This window comes from Barbus barbus (assembly GCF_936440315.1).
Source record: "Barbus barbus genome assembly, chromosome: 26".
NCBI lineage: Eukaryota > Metazoa > Chordata > Actinopteri > Cypriniformes > Cyprinidae > Barbus > Barbus barbus.
Window position 1 is genome coordinate 24463214 of NC_136754.1, and position 22161 is coordinate 24485374.

General features: G+C 39.2%; 2 protein-coding genes across 5 annotated transcripts; one reads left to right on the forward strand and one right to left on the reverse strand.

The window, feature by feature from the left end:
• Window positions 1-77: 77 nt before the first annotated feature.
• ptchd3b (patched domain containing 3b) lies at window positions 78-5130 on the forward strand (the record flags this gene model as incomplete). The annotated part of the gene is made up of 4 exons (XM_079379937.1): window positions 78-797; window positions 1297-1418; window positions 1519-1664; window positions 3611-5130. 4 exons carry the CDS (start codon window positions 78-80, stop codon window positions 5128-5130), a joined length of 2508 nt encoding a protein of 835 aa, XP_079236063.1.
• Window positions 5131-5984: 854 nt separating this feature from the next.
• LOC306846028 (ATP-dependent zinc metalloprotease YME1L1-like) lies at window positions 5985-22120 on the reverse strand. 4 transcript variants are annotated; one of them, XM_079379097.1, is made up of 18 exons: window positions 21957-22120; window positions 20927-21052; window positions 20554-20734; window positions 17329-17397; window positions 17065-17183; window positions 13279-13429; window positions 12948-13031; window positions 12521-12694; window positions 12092-12244; window positions 11831-11963; window positions 11675-11737; window positions 11403-11515; window positions 11122-11277; window positions 9063-9214; window positions 8759-8885; window positions 8539-8612; window positions 8008-8094; window positions 5985-7242 (listed from the first exon to the last, which is right to left on the reverse strand). In XM_079379097.1, the coding sequence occupies exons 1-18, from the start codon at window positions 21987-21989 to the stop codon at window positions 7099-7101; spliced, it is 2139 nt and encodes a 712-aa protein (XP_079235223.1). In that variant the 5' UTR covers window positions 21990-22120; the 3' UTR covers window positions 5985-7098. The 4 variants fall into 4 exon arrangements, with proteins under 4 accessions (XP_079235223.1, XP_079235221.1, XP_079235224.1 ...); XM_079379095.1 differs by having other exon boundaries at window positions 17305-17397; XM_079379098.1 differs by having other exon boundaries at window positions 12521-12673; window positions 21957-22117.
• Between the last annotated feature and the right edge of the window lie 41 nt (window positions 22121-22161).

Consider the following 22161-nt stretch of genomic DNA (forward strand, 5'->3'; position numbering starts at 1 on the left):
ATATTCAAATGGAATACGCTATATAACCCACACATCTCCTCGCCACCAGGTGTACAGATCAGTACACATCTCTAGGCATGGTGTCCTGCATCACAGATTGCATTGAAAAGCCCATCCGGCTTTGTTTTGAAAGCGTGGGTAAATTCGTAGGGCTCCACCCGTGGTGGTTTGTCACTTTACCGCTGGCGGTGTCCGCAGGTCTCGGAGGAGGATTTTATTTTTTGAACGACCTGAAATCCAACGACATAGTGGAGCAGTTTACACCGAAAAACGGCCGCGCTAAAGTGGAGAGACGTTTCTTTCAAGAAACTTTTCCACAAATTGACTCACAATTTTCAATTATACGACTGAACACTGACGGGGTTTTTGCATCTTTGATATTCTCCTGTCAAACAAACGTACTCAGTGTTGCCGCACTAGAGGAGATCATCCGTACAGATGGAGAAGTTAGAAGAATCGCCGCAACTCATGAAGCACAGCAGTTTGTGTTTTCAGATATTTGCGCAAGTGTGAACGGAACATGCTACTCTAACATAATTCTTGATGTTCTAGGTTACAATGCCAGCAACATTGATTTTGTCAACATAACATTTCCTGAGTACTGTCATTCCCAATTCAACTGTATCCACATGGGAAATATCATTAGTAAGGTGGAAGTGGATCACAATGGAGTTGTTCAAAGTGCCAAAGCAATGAGACTTTTCTATTATCTGCAAGAGAGCAATAATACACTGGAAGATGCCTGGCTTCAGGGATTTGTAGACTTGCTGTCTAATGTAACGACTTCTGAAACTGAAGTAAGTCAGCCTATCTTTGTACTGAATTTGTGTATGACCAATTACCATTGTGTTAAAAATTTTGAATCTTCTAATAAATTGCAAACATACCCACCAAATTCAAGAACTACTAAGAATGCTACATGAAAGATTCATTTGGTGAAATCTAAAATGACATGAGCTCAATCACAATAATATTTTAACTCTGTCAGTTTTCTAAATTATGGAACACATTAATGTTGCATAATATTTTTGCAGGTCACATAAGAGTAACCTTTTGCATGTTCAGTGGCTTCAAAAAGTAGGCACTTCAGCCAAACCTAAGACACTGCATCATATACAATCAAATGCAAGCATTTTATGAAATGTTTTGTGGTATCTTTAAAAAAAATGTCAAATGGTTTGAGCATTTATATACATTAACTTTATATTTAGGGGGGTTTCTGTAGCCTATCTCGTACTGTGATTCTTAGTCTAATCAATCTTAAGTATGTGACTAAATGATCATTCTTTTTCTCAGGTGTCTTATTTCACATCCATGTCAAGACAACAGGAGTTTGAGAAGAGTACCCAATCTGTCACTGAACTTTTTGCTATCACTTATTTTCTTACCATCTCATTTTCAATAATATCTTGCCTGAGGTTTGTGTAATACAGAAAGTTTGTGTAATACAGATTAAAAACATTTAGATTACAAATCTGATATTAATTGTAAATAGTTATACATTATTTAATTTTGCAGGTTTGACAACGTGAGGAATAAAGCATGGGTGGCTTCTCTTGGAGTTTTCTCCACTGCACAAGCAGTGCTGTCCAGCTTTGGTTTGCTGTTACTCATAAAGGTGCCTTTTGTTATTACTGTGGCATCTTCTCCGTTCCTTATTCTTGGTAAGATACTGTATCTTAGATAATGTTTATTATCTTAACTGTTTTGAACTTATTCAACCCAACAATTGGTACAGGATCTGCAAATCTGATTCACAGGTTATGGGTTTTCTCATTTAAAAAATAAAAAAAAGCTCCACTGCACAGAACAGATATAAATTGGTCCCTAAACTGAAGTGTTATCTAAACTATTTAGTAATATACAATCCCATTCTAAAGTTTGATATCTGACATCTGATACACTTGAACTCTTGCTACCATTTTGGACAGATTTGTTTCTGGGTGGGGGGGGATGTGATCCCCTGCTGATTTTGTATGTTTGCCCACTGACAAAGAAATGATCAGTCTATAATTTTAATGGTAGGTTGGCAGTGAGTCAGAATAACAACAAAAAATCCAGAAACACATTTCAAAAAAGTTTGATTGCATTTTAATGAGTCAAATAAGTATTTGATCCCCTATCAATCAGCAAGATTTCTGGCTCCCAGGTGTCTTTTATACAAGTAAGTAGTTGAGATAAGGAGCACTCTCTTAAAGGGAGTGCTCTTAATCTCAGCTTGTTACCTGTATAAAAGACACATGTCCACAGAAGCAATCAATCAATTCCAAAGATTCCAAACGCTCCACCATGGCCAAGACCAAAGGATGTCAGGGACAAGATTGTAGAGCTACACAAGGCTGGAATGGGCTGCAAGACCATTGCCAAGCAGCTTGGTGAAAAGGTGACAACAGTTGGTGTGATTATTCGCAAATGGAAGAAACACAAAATAACTGTCAATCTCCCTTGGTCTGGGGCTCCATGCAAGATCTCACCTCGTGGAGTTTCAATGATCATGAGAACGGTGAGGAATCAGCCCAGAACTACACAGGAGGATCTTGTCAATGATCTCCAGGCAGCTGGGACCATAGTCACCAAGAAAACAATTGGTAACACACTACAGACTGAAATCCTGCACCATAAGGTTCCCCTGCTCAAGAAAGCACATGTACAGGCCTGTCTGAAGTTTGCCAATGATTCAGAGGAGAACTGGGTGAAAGTGTTGTGGTCAGATGAGACCAAAATCAAGCTCTTTGGCATGAACTCAACTAGGCGTGTTTGGAGGAGGAGGAATGCTGCATATGACATTATGCTTTGGGGGTGTTTTTCTGCTAAGGGGACAGGACAACTGCACTGCATCAATGGGACAATGGACGGGGCTATGTACCCTCAGGGCCAGGAGATTGAAAATGGGTCGTGGATGGGTATTCCAGCATGACAATGACCCAAAACACATGGCCAAAGGTGTGGCTCAAGAAGAAGCACATTAAGGTCCTGGAGTGGCCTAGCCAGTCTCCAGACCTTAATCCCATAGAAAATCTGTGGAGGGAGCTGAAGGTTCGAGTTGCCAAACATCAGCCTCGAAACCTTAATGACTTGGAGAGGATCTGCAAAGAGGAGTGGGACAAAATCCCTCCTGAGATGTGTGCAAACCTAATGGCCAACTACAAGAAATGTCTGACTTCTGTGATTGCCAACAAGTGTTTTGCCACCAAGTACTAAGTCATGTTTTGCGAAGGGGTCAAATACTTATTTCTCTCATTAAAGAGATTTATATATACAAATCAATTTATAACTTTTTTAAAATATATTTTATTTTTGTAGTTGTTATTCTGTCTCTCACTGTTCAATGAACTTACAATTAAAATAATAGACTGATCATTTCTTTGTCAGTGGGCAAACGTACAAAATCAGCAGGGGATCAAATAATTTTTCCCCCCACTGTATATGATGGGTTATTTTCTAAAAATGGCCATGTGATTAAAAAAATGTGCTAAGGAGGTGACCCATCTTACCCCACACACTGTAGGTCGCATTGGATAAACGGGTCAAAATGTATGAATGCAAATGTACATTTCATATTCTCCACAATTAACAGATTTTCATTTCAAGATGTGAAACTGTTTTTTAGGAATCGGTATTGATGACATGTTTATCATGATCTCCAGTTGGCAACGGACCAACATTCAAGACACAGTACCAAAACGCATGGCTGATACCTACAGAGAGGCAGCTGTTTCCATTACTATCACCACCCTGACTGACGTGCTAGCCTTTTACCTCAGCTACGGTAATCCCTTCGGCTCTGTTCAGTCTTTCTGTCTGTATGCAGGCACGGCTGTCTTGTTCTGCTACTTCTATAACATCACTTTCTTTGGAGCTTGTTTGGCTCTGAATGGCAGAAGAGAGGGGGCGAACAGACACTGGTTAACTTGCATGAAAGTCCCAGAAGACGTCCCACCAGGACTGTCTAAAGTGTATACTCTCTGTTGTGTTGGAGGATCTTATGACCACAACACAGGCACTGAGGAAGAGCACCCAATGACACTGTTCTTCAGGAAGTATTATGGACCATTTTTGACAACAGTTTGGAGTAAAGCTTTAGTAATTTTGATTTACTTAACATACATTGCTGTTAGTGTTTATGGTTGCCTGCAACTTAAGGAAGGCATTGATCTCAGGAACCTAGCACTTGATAAATCATACATCATCCAATACTATGAAGCTGAAAAGACATATTTTGATTATTATGGTCCAAATGTAATGTTAGCTATCAACGGTACATTTCCATATTGGGAGGAGAGCATACGCCATAAACTTGAGTTGTGTGTTGTACAGTTTCAGGAACTGAATTTCGTCAAGAACTTGTCGACATCTTGGCTTCATTCCTTCGAAAAATATGCTGAGGAACACAGTAAGAACATCAGCTCAGAAGGTCAATTTAAAAGACATCTTTATGAGTTCCTGGACCACCAACCAATGCTCAAACAGGATGTCAACATAACCAATAACGACATAGCTGCTTCACGTCTGTTTCTTCAGACAGTTGTTCAGAATTCAACCGAGAAGAGCATATTGAACTCACTACGGAAGACAGCAGAGAGCTGCCCATGTCCACTGTTGGTCTACCATCCAGCGTTTATATACCATGATCAATATACAGTAATAGGGCATATCACCCTTCAGACTGTCATTGTGGCAACCCTAGTAATGCTGCTCATCTCTCTTGTGCTGATTCCAAATCCTCTTTGTGCCTTGTGGGTTGCCTTTGCCATCGCTTCAGTCATTTTGGGAGTCACCGGTTTTATGGCACTGCTAAACGTAAGTCTTGATTCAATCTCTATGATAAACTTGGTCATTAGCATCGGCTTTTCTGTGGACTTCTCTGCTCATATCTCTTACACGTTTGTGTCCAGTACAAAGCCCGATGTGAATGAAAAAGTTGTGGAGGCAATGACACACCTGGGCTACCCGATACTTCAGGGGGCTCTGTCTACAATTGTGGGTGTGGTTGTGCTTTCAGCTTCCAGCAGCTACATATTCAGAACGTTCTTCACCATTGTGTTCTTAGTCATTACTTTTGGGCTGCTTCACGGCATTGCTTTTATTCCAGTATTTCTAACTTTCTTTGGATTTTGCCACAAATTATGATAGCACTGAATTCAAAAATCAAACTTCTGCTTTTTCTTCAAGTGTCCTATCTCCTTTTCAACATACTTGTAAAATTAACATTTTATTAAAAAGCAAGAAAAAAAGATAGCTTCTTGTATTTACTTTTAAAGCACTTAGAAGCATGTTCAAAGTATAGTGAAGGTAGATTTTCAAGTGTGTTGTTTTAAATGTTTTCAACATATATTACCCCAGAAATGTGCAAAATGTAATGTAGTTGTAATTCATAGTGAGCAACAGTAATATGATTACAGTAACATGTAGACTGTCATTTTGATACATCAACATTTTATAAAACCTGAGTGTTTTGTTCCTCCACTGAAAGTCTGTTCACCATATTTGATGTGATTATATATGTGCTTTTGTCAGCGTTAATATGTGAATAAAGCCTAAATTAATTCTATGTTAATTAAACTGCTCAATTAAAGTGGATTTCTTTTACAATCTATTTATAAACCTTGTGAAAATGTTGTGTGAATGGACTTTAAAATGGAGGGACAGGAATCTAGGATTTCCTTAAAAATATCTTCATTTGCGTTTCAAAGATGAACGAAAGTCTCAACGTCAGAAGTGTGAGTATTTGATGTGTAGCCCCGTCAAAAATGAAAAGGGTGTCACTTTAACTGTGTGGCGTCTAGAGGAAAGCCAATTACTTTTCAAAGCAAAGAGACTTGGCTGGGTGAAAATCCTCAGACTTATATTTTGGCCCAGTAAGCAACCAACTTTTGTACTACTTGAATTTTCTTTATATGAAACATTTAGCTTAGACTTGTTTGTGTAATGGTAATGTTCTTGCAATGCAGAAGTTTTCACAGTACATGAAAATAACAATTATGCAGAGTTATGTTTACTTTATTCAGTTCAGCTCCCATTCATTATTTATTGTGCAACAGCTTCAAAAGAAGAATAATTTCCAATTACAAACCAGGCAGAATACTGACTAAAATCAAACTAATACACTTATATACAATGTCCTCGTTTTTATTTTATTAATTATAAATATATACTGTATGTACACAACTAAAACGAGCTTGGGTAAAAGGCAAACATACATGGGGGAAAGGTAAGCTCATAGATGCAGAGCTACTGTACATGAATAAATAAAATGTAGAATAAAGCTGAATAAACCGAGTGTAATAACCACTGGAACCAGAGAAATGCAGATCAAATATCACATTTTAGTCTCACTTTTGTTTTATGATGCAAGAGAGCAAGTATTTAAACCTATAACACGGAACACAATATTCCACAAGGTATAAAAAAATAGTCTTGTGAAGTTCATGAAAGTGCAGAAATAGAGCTCAAACGATACACGTTTATTGATTACTGGGCCACTTGGGATTTCTTCTCAGAAAGTATATCTAATAGCATACTGGGGTTCTGATGTATGAACTTACTGTGATTTAAGGTATTTTGAAGCAGCATTGTTCACAAGCAGACAATATGATATGCATCACACAAATAATATAAATGTCCCAGTACCAAAGTGCTTTGAAACATCCCACACTCCCTCAGAAAAATACATTCCCTTCCATTTCTCAAAGGCCACCATGCAACATATGCTCAGCCTGACTCAGACAACTCTGTCAGAAACAGCAAACAGCAATTTGTTCCTAACTTTATAGTAAATTGGACTGTTGCTTACAGCTAAATGATTTATTCAAAATCAGCATCTGCTCCACTACAAATAAGGCAGCACCTACAGTCGATGGGACAGAAAAACTCTGAAATAGATACTAAATGGAGTTAAATTCCCACATTAATTTCTTAGGAAGAAAATCCCAAGCATGTACAACTAAACATTTTTTTTTCAGAGATCTGGCTCAGGAAGAAAAAAAAAAAAAAAACCTTTACCAATGGGGGGTGTTGGCCTACCAAGCTCTTGGTTGCATATGTACATTCATGTATTTAGGGTTCCATTGTTCTTTGTCTGTAGGTCCTGGTGAGCCCTCATCTGCTGCCTAATGGCTTTCCCTCTAAAACAAGCTGGATCTCTTTGGCATCCAACGTCTCGTACTGCAGTAAAGCCTGAGCAAGGTTTTTGTGTTCTTTAGAACGAGATTTCAGGATCACTTTAGCACGATCGTAGGAATCCTAGCAGAATTCAAACAAATATGAGCCAAAAACTGGAAAAAAATTAACAGCTAACAGCAGGCTGTTGAGTGCTTAAAGGGTTAGTTCAATCAAAAATGAAAATTACCCTGTGATGTAATCACCCTCGAGGCATTCTAGGTTTATATGACTTTCTTATTTCAGATGAATCCAATCGCAGTTATATTAAAAAATGTGCATGGAGATGAGCGGGTTTTTTTTTTGTCAACAGTCCAGAACACGTTAACTAAAGTGCGTGCATCTGTAATAAAACTTGCCTCACATAGCTCCGGGGGGGGGGGGGGGGATAAACACTTTTCTCTCACTTCCTCTAACTGTCATATGTGCAAGACCTTCTGTCAGATGCTAGTCTCGTGAGTTTGTTTACAGGAGCAAAGGAAGCAAAGTTTCCTAACTTTAGCAAAGGAAAACCAGTTTACTCTTGGCTTATATCGAAATCCTCCAACATTTTTCTTTACAAATCCTCATTTTGTGCTTCTAATTCGTGACCGCTGTTTTGTTTTGTTCTCTCTCCGCGTCCATCACTAATCACACAACGCCTACATCCTACGTCATCCGCCGGCAGGACAATTTTTAATATAACTCCGATTGGATTCGTCTGAAAAAAGAAAGTCATATACACCTAGGATGCTTTGAGGGCGAGTAAAATACAGGCTAATTTTCATTTTTGGGTGAACTAACCCTTTAAAAATGAAATGTTGAAGAACTGATTCGAGGATCGATTGATTAGATCAGAACAAAGTTTACCTTCAGAAGTATCCTGACTTCACGTTCAATGGCTGCCTGAGTTTCTGGACTCTGCTTGGTGAGGTCAGCATATGTCATGACACCCAACTATATAAAAAAAAAATAAAAATAAAAATGAATGACAAAAATCAAATAAACAGTCAATAGCTCTTGGGACAAAAACTTATATATATATATATATATATAAAAAAAATTTTTAAACCTAGTGAGCTGCCTTGCTTTCTATTGAATTCTAACAATCATGGAAACTCAAGCAATAGATGTGAAATGGCCTACTTTGACAAAATAAGTCAATTATTTAACTTTGCAAATAACATGCAATTTATTTTATAACATTTATTTTCCTGCTTAATATTTTTCCTTTGCCAAAAAGTCTTTACGCATGCAAATATGCAAGTTAATGACATTTGGCATCAATAAGTTTGAATACAACAATAACAAAAAAAAAAGTAAATAAAATCTCACAATAACATCCATATATATGAATATGTATATTCAGTAAGCAAAAATAACCTGCTAAATATGACAAACCTTTTCACTCATGCCAAATCTGGTCACCATCATTTTGGCTATTTTTGTAGCACTGTCAAAATCACTTGATGCTCCTATGTGACAACAACAAAATATTACACAGATGAAAAAACACAAATAAGTGGTCACTCTATAATAACCGTATAGTCTTTCATCTAGTATAATAAACAAATATTTTGAATGACACTGCAACACCAGGGCAAACATTACTGCAACATACCAGAAGTGATATTCTCACTGCCAAAGATGAGCTCCTCAGCCACTCGGCCGCCCATGCTGACGTCCATCTGAGCCAGAAGTTGAGAACGAGTTTCACTCCAGCGATCATTCTCTGGGAGCATGGACACCTATAGAGAGGAAAACAAAAACACTGGCACTAAATCAAGGCTGACTGTCTCACACTTGAAAAATAAACATGCAGCTCATCTCTAAAAATATTCTAACCCTGACTTTAAACTATAGACTTTACAGTTTCAGCTAGAATATGTTAAGCTTACCAGTGAAAGGGCTTAAAATATACTCACATGACCCAAAGTGGGGCCTCTCGGCATAATAGTGGCTTTATTTATGGGCATGGCGTCTTTGGTGTAGTATGCAATAATAGCATGGCCTGACTCGTGGTACGCTGTGATCTCTTTATTCCTCTTGTCAATCTGTGCGCTCCTGCGTTCTGGCCCTGCAGAGAGGAAAAGTCAATGGAAAACTAGTGATGCACCAAAATTTCTGCAACTGAAAAGAATTAGTGCTTCTCTGATGGTACGCTTTGACTGTGTCAGTATCTATTTCATGCACACAATGTGTATTAAAAAAAAAAAAAAAAAAAAAATAAGAAAAAAAACTTAAAATAATTTTTTTAGGTGCCACAGAATGAACTTGTTTTATTTATTTTGTTATTATTTGTATTTTAACATTTCAATCATACTGTCAAGTGTTTATGTCTCGTCTTTTCTTGACTTTATCAGCATTTTAATCCGTCTTGTAGATGACTTGGTTCACTTCACTTTGGGAAGTCGTGACCTAATGGTTAGAGAGTTGGACTCGTGATCCAAAGGTTGCGGGTTCGAGTCTCGGGCCGGCAGGGATTGTAGGTGGGGGGAGTGAATGTACAGCGCTCTCTCCACCCTCAATACCACGACTGAGGTGCCCTTGAGCAAGGCACCGAACCCCCAACTGCTCCCTGGGCGCCGCAGCATAAATGTTCACGCTGTGTGTGTGTTCACTGCTGTGTGTGCGCACGTTGGATGGGTTAAATGCAGAGCACGAATTCCGAGTATGGGTCACTGTACTTGGCAGTATGTCACTTCACTTAAAGTGGGAACTAAAGGTCTTTTCCAACTTGAAATATAGTCACAAAGAATTGTTCATTACACAGAATCTGTACCGATATCATGGACCATAAGCATCACTTGGCCCCTGAGTATAGTTTGGGCTCCTCCTCAATGCATCCTATAAATGTTGTCATTTGTCTTTCACACATTCAGTCTGTTTTTCTTCATTAGTAAAATGCTATTTTATAGGAGGAGTTGAATCATGTAGACAACAGGTTAAGTAAAAATATTAATATGCAATAGTGCATAAATATAGCTAAATGCTCCTCTTTATAGTTCTTTTTCTAGCTGACTGATGAGCTTATGGACATCGAATGGTTGTTTACAAGCATTACATGTTTTCCGCAGTTTGAAACACTTAATGAGCTTTTAAATGAGACATTTCAGTAAGTTGTACTGTAGGCTCTCTTATAAAATAGCTTACCTTTTGATGTTAACTCATGTTCATTATGTACTATAGTAGTAAAGAGAAAGATATAATGGGTTCACTTGCCGCTTGAACTAAGGCGCTAAAGCGGTCGCGCTAGCTGCATTAAAGAGCGCCAAAACTGTATTTATTGTTTGAATTTTTGTTATGAATTTGGCATCATTTTAAAGCTGATACTTTGTTTATTAAAAAGTAACAAAGCACAAAGCTTTTTGCAATTACTGGAAGGCAAGTGCCCTTCAAATAATATGAAGTTCACGCATTAACAGAACACAGCATATACAGTAGACTTGAGATCTTAATAAGAAGCAGCCATATTAACAAACAAAACAAACAAAAAATGTGATCGCAAAACAATCATGAAAAAAGGCATTACATGCAAATTTAAGTCATTAAAATATAAACAGCCTATATAGTCGCCAGTGGCGACCTAAGCAAAAAACTCACTCGCAAATTAATATTTTTGTTCGCAAATGCGACCGTTTTAGTCACAGTTTGTCAAACATGTCAGCATGGACAGACTTTACCAAGACCAAAACTGATGCTAGAATAGCAATGTGTAAAATTTGTTCAGCTGAAATATCAAAAGGTGTCTTGTTGCCAAACAGCTTTACTATGACTGGATTTATATATCGAATATGTGACACCCTGAACAGAATACAGAGTTCAGTTTCCCAAATTTAATTACTAAAACATTTGGTTTTAGTATTTCTACAAAAAAAAAAAAAAATAATGTATTTTTGGTGGACTATGGAAAAATTTAGGGGTAAATGTGTCTAATACGAGCAATAAAATGTACTTTGTGCAGCATGAGTTAGAGGCACCTACCCATCAGTATTTTGTCCTTTGAAAACTCCAACTCCTTCATGGTCACCATGTCTTTCCCATCCACAGCTGCCTTTAGCGCAGCCTGATTAACAAGATTCTCCAGCTCGGCTCCAGAGAACCCCACCGTTCCTCTGGCAATGATCTCTGCCTCCACAGCTAATCCAGAAAATTGAATAATCCTTAAGAACATTTACTTGACTTCCTGTGCAATTACTTTTTTTTTTTTTTAAACACCTTACAACATTAAAAAATGCTTCTTAATACATATTAAGACCACTTACCACTGTCTACTTTAATTTTTTTAAGGTACCATATGAGGATTTCAGTGCGGCCCTTCACATCTGGTCTGGGGACAGTGACCTGCATATCAAAACGGCCTGGCCGGATCAGAGCACTGGGGAACAAGACAGCATTCATATTTCCTGACCAATCAACATAATATTGAAAAAAGACTTTAACAAACTCACAATAACAAATGCATCATATTATCTTTTGGCATATTGTAAAACAAGCAGGCTTTAGCCTTTAGACGTTCGAAAAGAAATATACTCACTTATCCAATGCTTCAGGGAAGTTTGTTGCTCCAATTATGATGACGCCTTCATTTGGCTTAAACCTACATGTGTTAAAAACCAAAAGTTAGTCAAGGAAACTCAAACTTTTCACTCAAACAAAGATTACATTGGAGTCACTGAGTAGAATTTCTCACCCATCCATCTCTGCTAGAAGCTGATTGATTGTCTGTCTAGAATAGGGGTGCATGGGGGACTCAATCCTCTTTCCTCCAACACTATCCAGCTCATCAATGAAGATAACACAAGGAGCATTAGCTTTAGCTTCCCCTAGAGAACAGGTGCAGAAGAACTGCTTTAATACATGCATACAATCCTTCATTCACCAAGTAGGCACAGGAGAGCGCTTTAGGCTCCTGACTTTCACTGATTTGGCACTACGCAAGCTAGGTACTCACTGAAAAGGTTTCTGATTCGACTGGCACCAACACCAACAAACATCTCATCGAACTCTGAGCCAGATGCGTAGTAGAATGGCACATCTGCCTCACCTGCCACAGCACGGGCCAACAGGGTCTTTCCTGTACCTGGAGCCCCAACCAATAAGATTCCTATGAAAGGAAAAAAATAAAATAAATATGGACTGCTCTTATGGTGTCTTTTTTTGAAGCTTGACACACGTGGTCACTATGAACTACTACCGGATGGTAAAGAAGGTAGATGTAGGTGTAAGAATAATTCCAACATTTATTCCACAGAATAAAAAAAAATAAAAATCATACAGGTTTGATAAAACATGAAGGTGAGCAAACAACAGTAGAATTTAAATGTAACTATTCATTTAAACGGTTCTGGCTTGAAGCCTTTCAGCAAAAGTTTGTTCTTGCCTTTAGGCAGCTTTCCTCCCAAAACGGTAAACTTCTGTGGGTTCCGGAGGAACTCCACCACTTCCTGCAGCTCATTTTTGGCCTCCTCCACACCCTTAACATGCTCAAAGGTGACGTTCTTCACCTGGACTGGGTCCACTGCTGAGTCCAGCCCTGAGGTGGTTCGGAATCGTACTGTCCAGAATGGTTACATTATAGTGTTCGCACTCCACACACACACACACACACACACACACACAAAGCTTTCTCAAAGCCACAAAAGGGGCAAGCCAGCCAAAAGAGCATTAATGGTTTTCAATCCAAGCCAAAACATTTACTAATGATTCAAATTGTATATTCACACTGGTAGGCATGACACACAGGACATAAACTACACTGAATTGAGGAAGACAAATCACACATGCAGAAGATTCAAAATAATATTTACCTGATAAGAAAGGTGTTTTTGAGAGGCCATATAAGCCCACCAGCAAAAGCACCAATAGTATCAGTCTCGTCCTCCTTAATGATTCTATTGAAGTTGACAAAATTATGTTTTTATAAATACAATAATAAAGTGAGAAAGGAAACAATCATATCAGGTTGAGAAACTTTCACCATTCAGATCACAATAGACCTTAGTCAGGGTAAAAACAAGGCTGTGAGAGACAGACTTATAGTATTTACAGTACTGTATGAAGGTACTAGATCATATTTTCAAAACTCACACAAATGTTTTTATGGAGCTTTTGTCTACTGAAAGCCCTAAGACAACTTGCCTTGGGTTCTCTGTGTTAGGGCCTGTGCTCTTACGAATCCCTCTGCAAAACCAGTCTTAAAAGCATCATACTGACCATCAGGAATGTTTTTGTTTTTAAGGAGCTTGTCCAGCGTTTCAACATCCCGCCCTTTGTCTCGTGTAAGGAAACCCTGGTGGACAAAAACATAAATAACAATAAAATGGCCATACATTACAATGTCCTAAAAAAAAAAGGTCTGTTATTGTGGCAACATTTCCATGCCCCAAAACGTGACGCCAAACGAAACTGCGATTGGTTGTTTGACATGTCAAATGGCCTCATGGGCGGGCCTTGGCCAATGAAAGCAGACATATATTCCAGACCTTCTGCCGTCAGTCTGAAGGTCTGGCTACCCGAGACTAGACCAAGTCTAAATTATCTGTGAACTGACCCGGTCGTTTTGATATGCAAGTCACCATCACCTTCAACGCATCAAGGTTTCAGCAGGAAATGAGTCTTTTCTAGTTAAAGAATATTGTTTTGTGTTCCACAGAAGAGAAAGTCATACAGTTTTGGAAGGACATGAGTATGAGAGTAAATTAGGGCTGTAACAACTAATCGATTAAATCAATTATTATCGATAATGAAAATAATTAATTATCGATTAGTCGGGTCTGTCCACAGTGCACGTCCAACTTCGGACAGTCGCTTCAAATTACAGCACTGAATTAGACATTTCTATGTACAAAATGCATCTAAAAATAGTGAAGGAAACAGAATGAGATGCAGCGGGAGAGATACATAATCCAAGCTGCACAAAACATGAGAAATCGTTATGAGAAATTTTAAGCTTTAAGCTAATGCATTAGCGTTATATAAGGCTTGCCCTGTCAGGTGCTTTGACAGATGTATGTGCATCCTCAGCGCTTTCAGTTTCCTTTCATATCTTGATCTGTAAATGTCAGAAATTCACGCGAGCGTTTCCATTTTTGCATAAAGGACCGTCCTGACAGTCTGGTTAAGTTTAAATCTTTACTGAATGAGCGCTGGCGCGTCAGACAGACAGAACACAGTAGAGAGGGAGACAATTAGTACTCAGCGCAAAAATATTCATTGTGCCGAAACATCTGCTGTTGAACGTTAAATTAAGGTTTAAAAGTCAACAAGTAGCGCACATTTTATGAGAGTAGGAAATGTAACAGCGTGTAATTGTCTGATTATAAATATCAGACGCGTCATAGCCACCTTTTACAGGATAAAGAAATGACAGTTACTGTGAATAAATATTTAGTTTGTTATTTGCCTAATAAATGACAATAACATTTTTAGATTTAAACAACTTTTTGACATTCTTAAATAATTGTGTTTTCTCTTTACTATGACTGGTGGTCTAATAAATTGTTAAAGGGGTCATCGGGTGCAAAATTCACTTTACACATTGTTTGAACATAAATGTGTGTTGGAAGTGTGTGTACACATCCATCCTATAATGATAAAAATCCACCCAGTTTTAAAATCCCTTTACTCAAATCAGGCTGTTCTGAGATTCCTGTCAAAAAGATGTAGTTCCTCACAGCTCCCTCCCACGATAGTTGATTGACAAAACCGTCTTACCTTAGACCCGCCTTGAGTGAGCTGAGAGCTGTCCGCCTCTGGTGCAGGGGAAGACAAGATGTCTCCGATTAAGTCATTGAGGTGCTTGGATGTAATAATGAATATAGTAGTCGTCATTTACTCCCGACATCTGAGCCGCTGAAGACGCAGAGGATTAACGTTACTTTTGCTTTGAAGGGAATGCGCTGATCCCCAATCTGCCTAAATGCATCCATGTTCACGCGAATCATTCGTGATCCAGCTTCATCTACAGAAGAAGCGAGTATGAGGGTTTTTATGAATCTTTGCAAATCGCCTTCCCTAATAATGTGCTAGTTAAGCCGGGTTCACACTGTGCGATTTTTAATAGTCTTTTGCGATTGCTGCTTGTCACACTGTACGAACATGATCCCCATGTCAGACTGTAGGATCTCAGTTGTCTTAATGTCAGACTGTACGACAGTCAAGACGTGATAAAAACGGACGTACGCAAGAAGACTTGTCCGGAGTTTTACGTCATCAATACGTGACCCGCGTTCTCTCGCTATAATGGTAGCTAGCAAACAACAGCAACGTGTAGCGTTAGTTTTATTAATTACATGCCTTGATGTTAAAAAAAAAACCAAAAATACGACGTGTGTGGAGCAAGTCATGGCTGGGCAAAAGAGGACTTTATGGACTTCCAGTTCTACAGAGCGAACTTGAGGTAATTTTGTTATTCGAGTTTAAACATCCTGCCCCTTAATAAATAAACTTTAAGTAAACTTTACTTTGTACATATATTGTTTTTACAAATAACGAAGTTGAAGTTTGAAGTTGTCGCGCTAATTGCGTCATCAAGTTCAGTGCTCCTATTGGTTCTTGGTTTGACGGTCGTCGTGGGAGATGTCACACTGCAGGAAAGTGTCTGAAATCTTCTGACACTGCCAGAATTTAATCGGAGGAAAAAAATTATCGAAACGGCCATTAATCTGGGGAAGTCGTGGCCTAATGGTTAGAGAGTCGGACTCGTAATCGAAAGGTTGCGAGTTCGAGCCCCCGGCCGGCAGGAATTGTAGGTGGGGGGAGGGAATGTCTAGCGCTCTCTCCACCCTCAATACCACGACTGAGGTGCCCTTGAGCAAGGCACCGAACCCCCAATTGCTCCCCGGGCGCTGCAGCATGGCTGCCCACTGCTCCGGGTGTGTGTTCACGGTGTGTGTGTGTGTGTGCATTTGTTCACTGTGTGTGTGCACTTGGATGGGTTAAACGCAGAGCACCAATTTCGAGTATGGGTCACCATACTTGACAATGCGTCACGACTTTACTTTTACTTTACTTTACTTAATCAGCTGTCGGTGAACATGTCAAACCAGCGATCTAGACAACCGATTTTAGCCTAGGATTGTAGGAATCTTTTAGGATTTTCAAAATTTGTCTCAGACGACCAAATCGTGGCCAAAATCGCACAGTGTGAGCCGGGCTTTAGCCAGTTTCGTGGCTGAAGTTGAGTATGCTCCACAGATATATACCTAGATGCCTCATTATGGACTGTTTCTATGGGCTGTGATACGTAAGCCATCTGCCATTTTTGGAATGGTCTGCGAATCTTTGAGCACATTGACTGTGTGCGTCTACAAAAGCAAGTTATACGCTTGTATATCTTTGAATATTCATTGATTATTATGGTGAATGTGAGATGGCTGACACATCAACGTATCTGGAGCGGTCGAATAGGGAATCTACACTTATCTATGCTGCTCGTCACTCCACGGAAGAGAGGGCCGGAGTCAGCAGAGCTCACTAGCATTTTAAGCAACACTAACTATAACAGCGTGCTGAAAACAGCTGATTTTGACAGGGTAAAGAAGGGGGGGTTTTTTATACTACCCTTGAGAAATTTTAACCAAAGTATGTTATAGACTTTTCATTAAGACCATAAAGAATCATATCAACTTGTGTTAAATGGGCATCTGATGACCCCTTTAAGTACTGTGTTTTCATTTCAAGGACATTGGGCAGAATATTGAAGTGTGTTTTGTCAATAAAAGAAAAAAAGAAAAGAAAACTGGTCTTTTTTTTTTATAAAAAAAAAAAATATAACGATATCAAAATAATCGTTAGTTGCAGCCCTAGAGTAAATTATGCCAATTCTCATTTTTGGGTGAGCTCTCTCTTTGTGTTGTAATAACTTAAATAAATAAACACCACATTAGGGTAACATCTTTTAAAAGAAAGCGCTGTGTGGGTGACCTTCATAAATGATGGTGTAAATCCTTCAGATGGTGTAAATCCCCCTGAATCTTCAAAACCTCTCTGTAGACGGCGTGTTCTGGACTTCAGAGTTTTAAAGCCACGATTTGGGACCATCACTGAAAATAAAAATATAGATTAATATTTGATGAATATCAGCTGGAAAAAACACAGATCATGTGAAATGAAGTTGCATGTTTAGTGTGTGACAACTGAATAATCAAATACTGTAGACTTTACATGGCAAATACTTGAGATCTGTACTTAGTGTCTGGAGAGGTGACTTGTTCTGCTTAGAGAACACAGGAGTAACACCGCCCATTCTTGAAAACCCTGAAAAGGAAAGCACAAATTAAACAGTTAATGCATGCGGTAACTTTAGCCTTACAACATGAGAAAACTGCACAATCAATTATATAATAATCAAGATTACAATGATGGATGGCTGCAGCAATTAACTATTGCGCTTGAACTTGAGTGCATGAACGCAATGGCAAATAAAAATTCTTTAAAAGTCCCATGGCATGAAAATGTCACTTTATGAGGTTTTTTAACATTAATATGAGTTCCCCTAGCCTGCCTATGGTCCCTCAGTGGCTAGAAATGGCAATAGGTGTAAACCGAGCCCTGGGTATCCTGCTTCGCCTTTGAGAAAATGAAAGCTCAGATGGCCCAATCTGGAATCTTCCTTTATGTCGTAATACGTGGAAAGGTAACCTCCCCTTTCTATGCTTTGCCCGCCCATGAGAAAATGAGCTACGACCGTGCGAGGCGAGCGCAATATTTTTTTTTCTCCCTCGAGAGACATCATGGCTTGCAAACGAGCGAAGCATGGCAGTTGCTCAGAGCAACATGAAAAGCCAACAACGTAGGCTAGCATTAGCTACATGATAATAACTGTAACAGCGTACATAAACCAACTAAAGTACCGTATCCAGTGTTTCCCACAGGATTTTGTGAGACTTGTGGCGGCAGGTGACGTCACATGTTAATTTGCATATTTATGACGTCATTGCTCAAGTTTGCATTCAGACGAGTTTTGGCACTTCAGACTTTCTACTCTATGAAATGTCACATACTGTAATACAACTGAATGCCCAATAAAGCCGTTAACATTTACATATTTTCTGTTGTCATACAGAAAACAAGTATAAATGGTAAACACGACCCATTAACCAGGAATCACTCTCACTATACTCCTTAAATCCTGATTTATAACCTCGACATCATCTGATAAAATCAATATACATCTAACTTGCACTAGTGACTATACGTGGTGGTTTTGGCTATATTACTGTTTTGTTTCATTCAGCGCACTGCCTGCGTCTGAGGAGCATATTAACAGATGAATTATGTTGATATTTAAAGGTGCCATAGAATGCATTGATACAGTATTTTAAATTGTTCTCTGATATCTACACAGAAGGTATGTGGCTTAGGTAAGGGCAAAAAATCTCCATAAACGATTTTACATGTCCATTTACAACCCTAGGATTTCTCCCTAGAATGTCTGTTATTGGCTTATTTGGCAGGGTCATGAATAATAATGAGCTCTGCTCTGATTGGCTGTTTCACAGTGCTGCTCAATGTTGAGCTCTGCTCTGATTGGCTGTTTCACAGTACGGCTCATCAGCAAGAAGGAAGCACAGGGAGGAAAATATATATTTAAATACTTTCTCTCGCAGTTATATCGTCGGGTAATTATACTGTATATAAAACGCGGGCATCAGGGAGCCGTTATTAATATGCGAGGCATTGAAACTGCTTTTGAACGATCCATCGATCGCGTTATAGTTTCACTTTCAAGAGACGCGATCACATGTGTTTACATTATGGAGCAACAGTACTTACCACACATTTCACAAGATCAGATGCTTGTCAGTGGTGCTCAGGATCTGTAAGTCATTCGCCATCATCCTCATCTCTCCTTACTGAGAGTGAAATCTTATGTACTGTAACAGGCTACCGCTAGCAAGGAGCTAACCATGTCCCTTTAGTGGCTCGCGTTATTTGCTTTCTGTGCCTTTCTGAATACAGACACCAACCCATCCCTGCACTTCACACCCCCTGCACGGCCTGGAACATAACATTTATTTTGTTATTTTCGCTGTTGTCCGCGCTTGTTTATTTACAATACCTGCAGAGCTTCTGATGGTTCGGCCAGCTTAGAACAAGGGCGGGTTTATGCAAATGTTGGGGGCGTAGTGATCCTGACTGTTGCGTCACAGTCGGTGTTATGTTCTGATTCGCCTGTTTTTCAGTGGTCTTTTTTAATCACGAGATTTCCATATGAAGGAGGAAACTATGGTGTTTGAGGCTCACTGTATGTCATTTCCATGTACAGAACTGTTATTATTTAAATATGCCAGGGTAAAGACAGTTTTTCATTCTATGGCACCTTTAAAACTCCAAACAGTCAGTAAGCGACAGGTGCTTGGAAACGCTGTTTTGTAAATGATTTATTGACAATTTTGCTGCGTTACGGCAAACTGAAAGCGCCGCTACTCTGCCGCTCAGAACCGACGCCGAGAGAGGCGACCTCACGCTCGCGGGGCAGTACTGGAGACATCTTCCAACTGAATGATAGGTAAGGTATTTTTTTAGAAGTCGCTAGTTTTGTTAGTATGTACCCGTTATGGGAAAAAGGGTGCCAAAAGGGTCTGAAAGTTACTAAATATTGTGCTAAAGTCACACTCATGTGTGTGAGACGCGTGAGCTGATGGCAGCGGGTGATGGATATTGTTGCGGTCCGCCCAGGTAAAGTCTATGTGTGGGAAACACTGACCGTATCCAGACACAATACTTTAAACTAACCATTCGGAGACGTCCTGCTGTAGCCGCTGAGTTGCAACTTCTTCATCCGGTGCTTCTCCATCTGGATCAGATTCTGGGTCAAACTGAAAAGCTTGCGTGTCTACGAGCCATTGCGATACATCCACTGTCAACATTGGTTGCACATGATACCATGGCCGCAAGCTAGTTAAGGCCACACACCCACCCTCCACCTTGCCTCTCTACTCCTCATTAGCATTTAAAGCTACAGACACAGAAATGGCACAGCCTAAGGAAAGCTCATTGTGGGACTGGTTCGTAGTGGCTGAAATTCTGCACCAAGGCTGGGACCACTTAGGCCTATATAAAAGCATCCAAAAAGCAGCATGTCATGGGACCTTTAAACTATCAGTAACAAAAAAACAGTCCTAATGAGGGAGGTTTAAGTAGTCTCATTCACAGATGTGCATTATATGATTGACATTTCTTTGTGGCACAGGAAAATGCTGAAAAGTGCTAAAGAAACCAGCTTCAGTCAACTTCAGTGACAGCTTCATTGAATTACAATGGGATGGAATCATCAAAATACAATATAGTAAGTTTTAGAATTTGAAATCAATAAAACAAGATTACAAAATTAAAGAAAATTAACAGAGTATAAAGATGTAATTGGCTCAGGTACCGATAAAGTGAAGGAAAATTTATTTTGTTTCTCACCATGTCTGTTATGAAAGAACGAATCTGAGGAAAGATGGGAAGTCCTCCAGATATTTGGCACAGTCCTCAGTTGTGAGAGCGACTCCTGCTGAGTAACACAGGGCAGAAGCTTCTGCACCAGCTCATCTAGCTGGCTGACCCCGAGATCTGTCAAGCCTAAATCCTGGAGGGTCAGTGATGGCTTCCCAGCACAACACCACAGATGCAGAATTTAAAGAGGAAAAACATGGTCAGGATTCAGAAGAGCATCATTCATTTAAAAGCTGCTAACATCCACATTTCCATGGCATTAAATGACTAGAGGGGACAAAGGGAGGGTTCCAATAACCTACATGTGTACAGTATTTACCAGTGAACAGATGAATGTAATTACCTCTGTGCACTTCAGATCTTGTTCTGATGCGTTCTCTCTGAGTTTGTGATTGACTGAAGTATTGCTGCTCACTGAACCCTTCAGAGAGTGCAGGGCATTGATGAGGTGACTCAGCTGGACTGTTACCTGTGGAGACAAACAGTAAAACCAAGTTTTTCTTCTTTTGTGTCTTGAGAATTACATTTTTATAACAACTTTAAATAAAACATATCATTTTTATCGGGGTGTTATCTCAAATTTTGAAATTCCACAATGTAAATAATACATCGATGAGCATTTAAACATGGAGTAAAAACAATGGTTAAACCTTTACATTTTTGATTGTGTTAAAAAAAAAAAGTTAGCATCTAAAGTTAGCATACTTATTTATCAAGGAGGCAATAGTATCAGTAAAGCTGACTGACTGACTCTGTAAGTAAAACAGATTGAAATGTCTGTAAAATATTTGTGATATGTGTGTGTGTGTGTGTGTGTGTGTGGGGGGGGGGGGGGGTATTGTCATTTCCCACGAACCTGGATTTTTTAATTATGTAAAAAGCCTGCATATATTATTTCATGTCAGTCTGTTTTTAGGATAACTTACATGAATGAAAGCTATGAACGTATTCTTAGGAAAATGTCATTGACATTTAAGTTGGCTATTAAAATGCAATTTCCAAACCTGAAGCTATTAAATATAATTAAGATTTAAGCACACTTGAAACACTGTGGTGGATTAAATGTTCATGACTTTAAGGGAGATTAAAAAAAACTTCTGTTGTGACGCATGTTCTTGCATTGGTATCAACGCAAATCAAGGTCTTAAAACAGCATTTTTGTAAACACAAACCGTCAATAACACTGCAACCAAGTGAGCTATAACAACAACGACGACTATACTAATAACATAACATTGCCTTTTCTGCATGATGTTCGAAAACCACTCGCTCACATCTGAAGTGCAACTTGTTACATATGCTAGCTACCCAGCTAGCCTGCGTACGTTAAGTTACGAAACCCGTTGTCCTATAGACAGTGATTTGATAACTACCTGTGGCTGAAGGGAAGTAGAAAGAGAAAACATTTCCGATTAGCTGATGGCAATTTCTTGAAGACAACGGGAGTTTATTGATTTGGAGTTACATGTAATGCCCTCCACTGTGTGGTGTCCTCTTCCGTTCAACTAGCCTCGCTGACACTGTGCGGAGACTCATCAACATAACGATCTACAACATCCGGCTTAGACATGACACAAT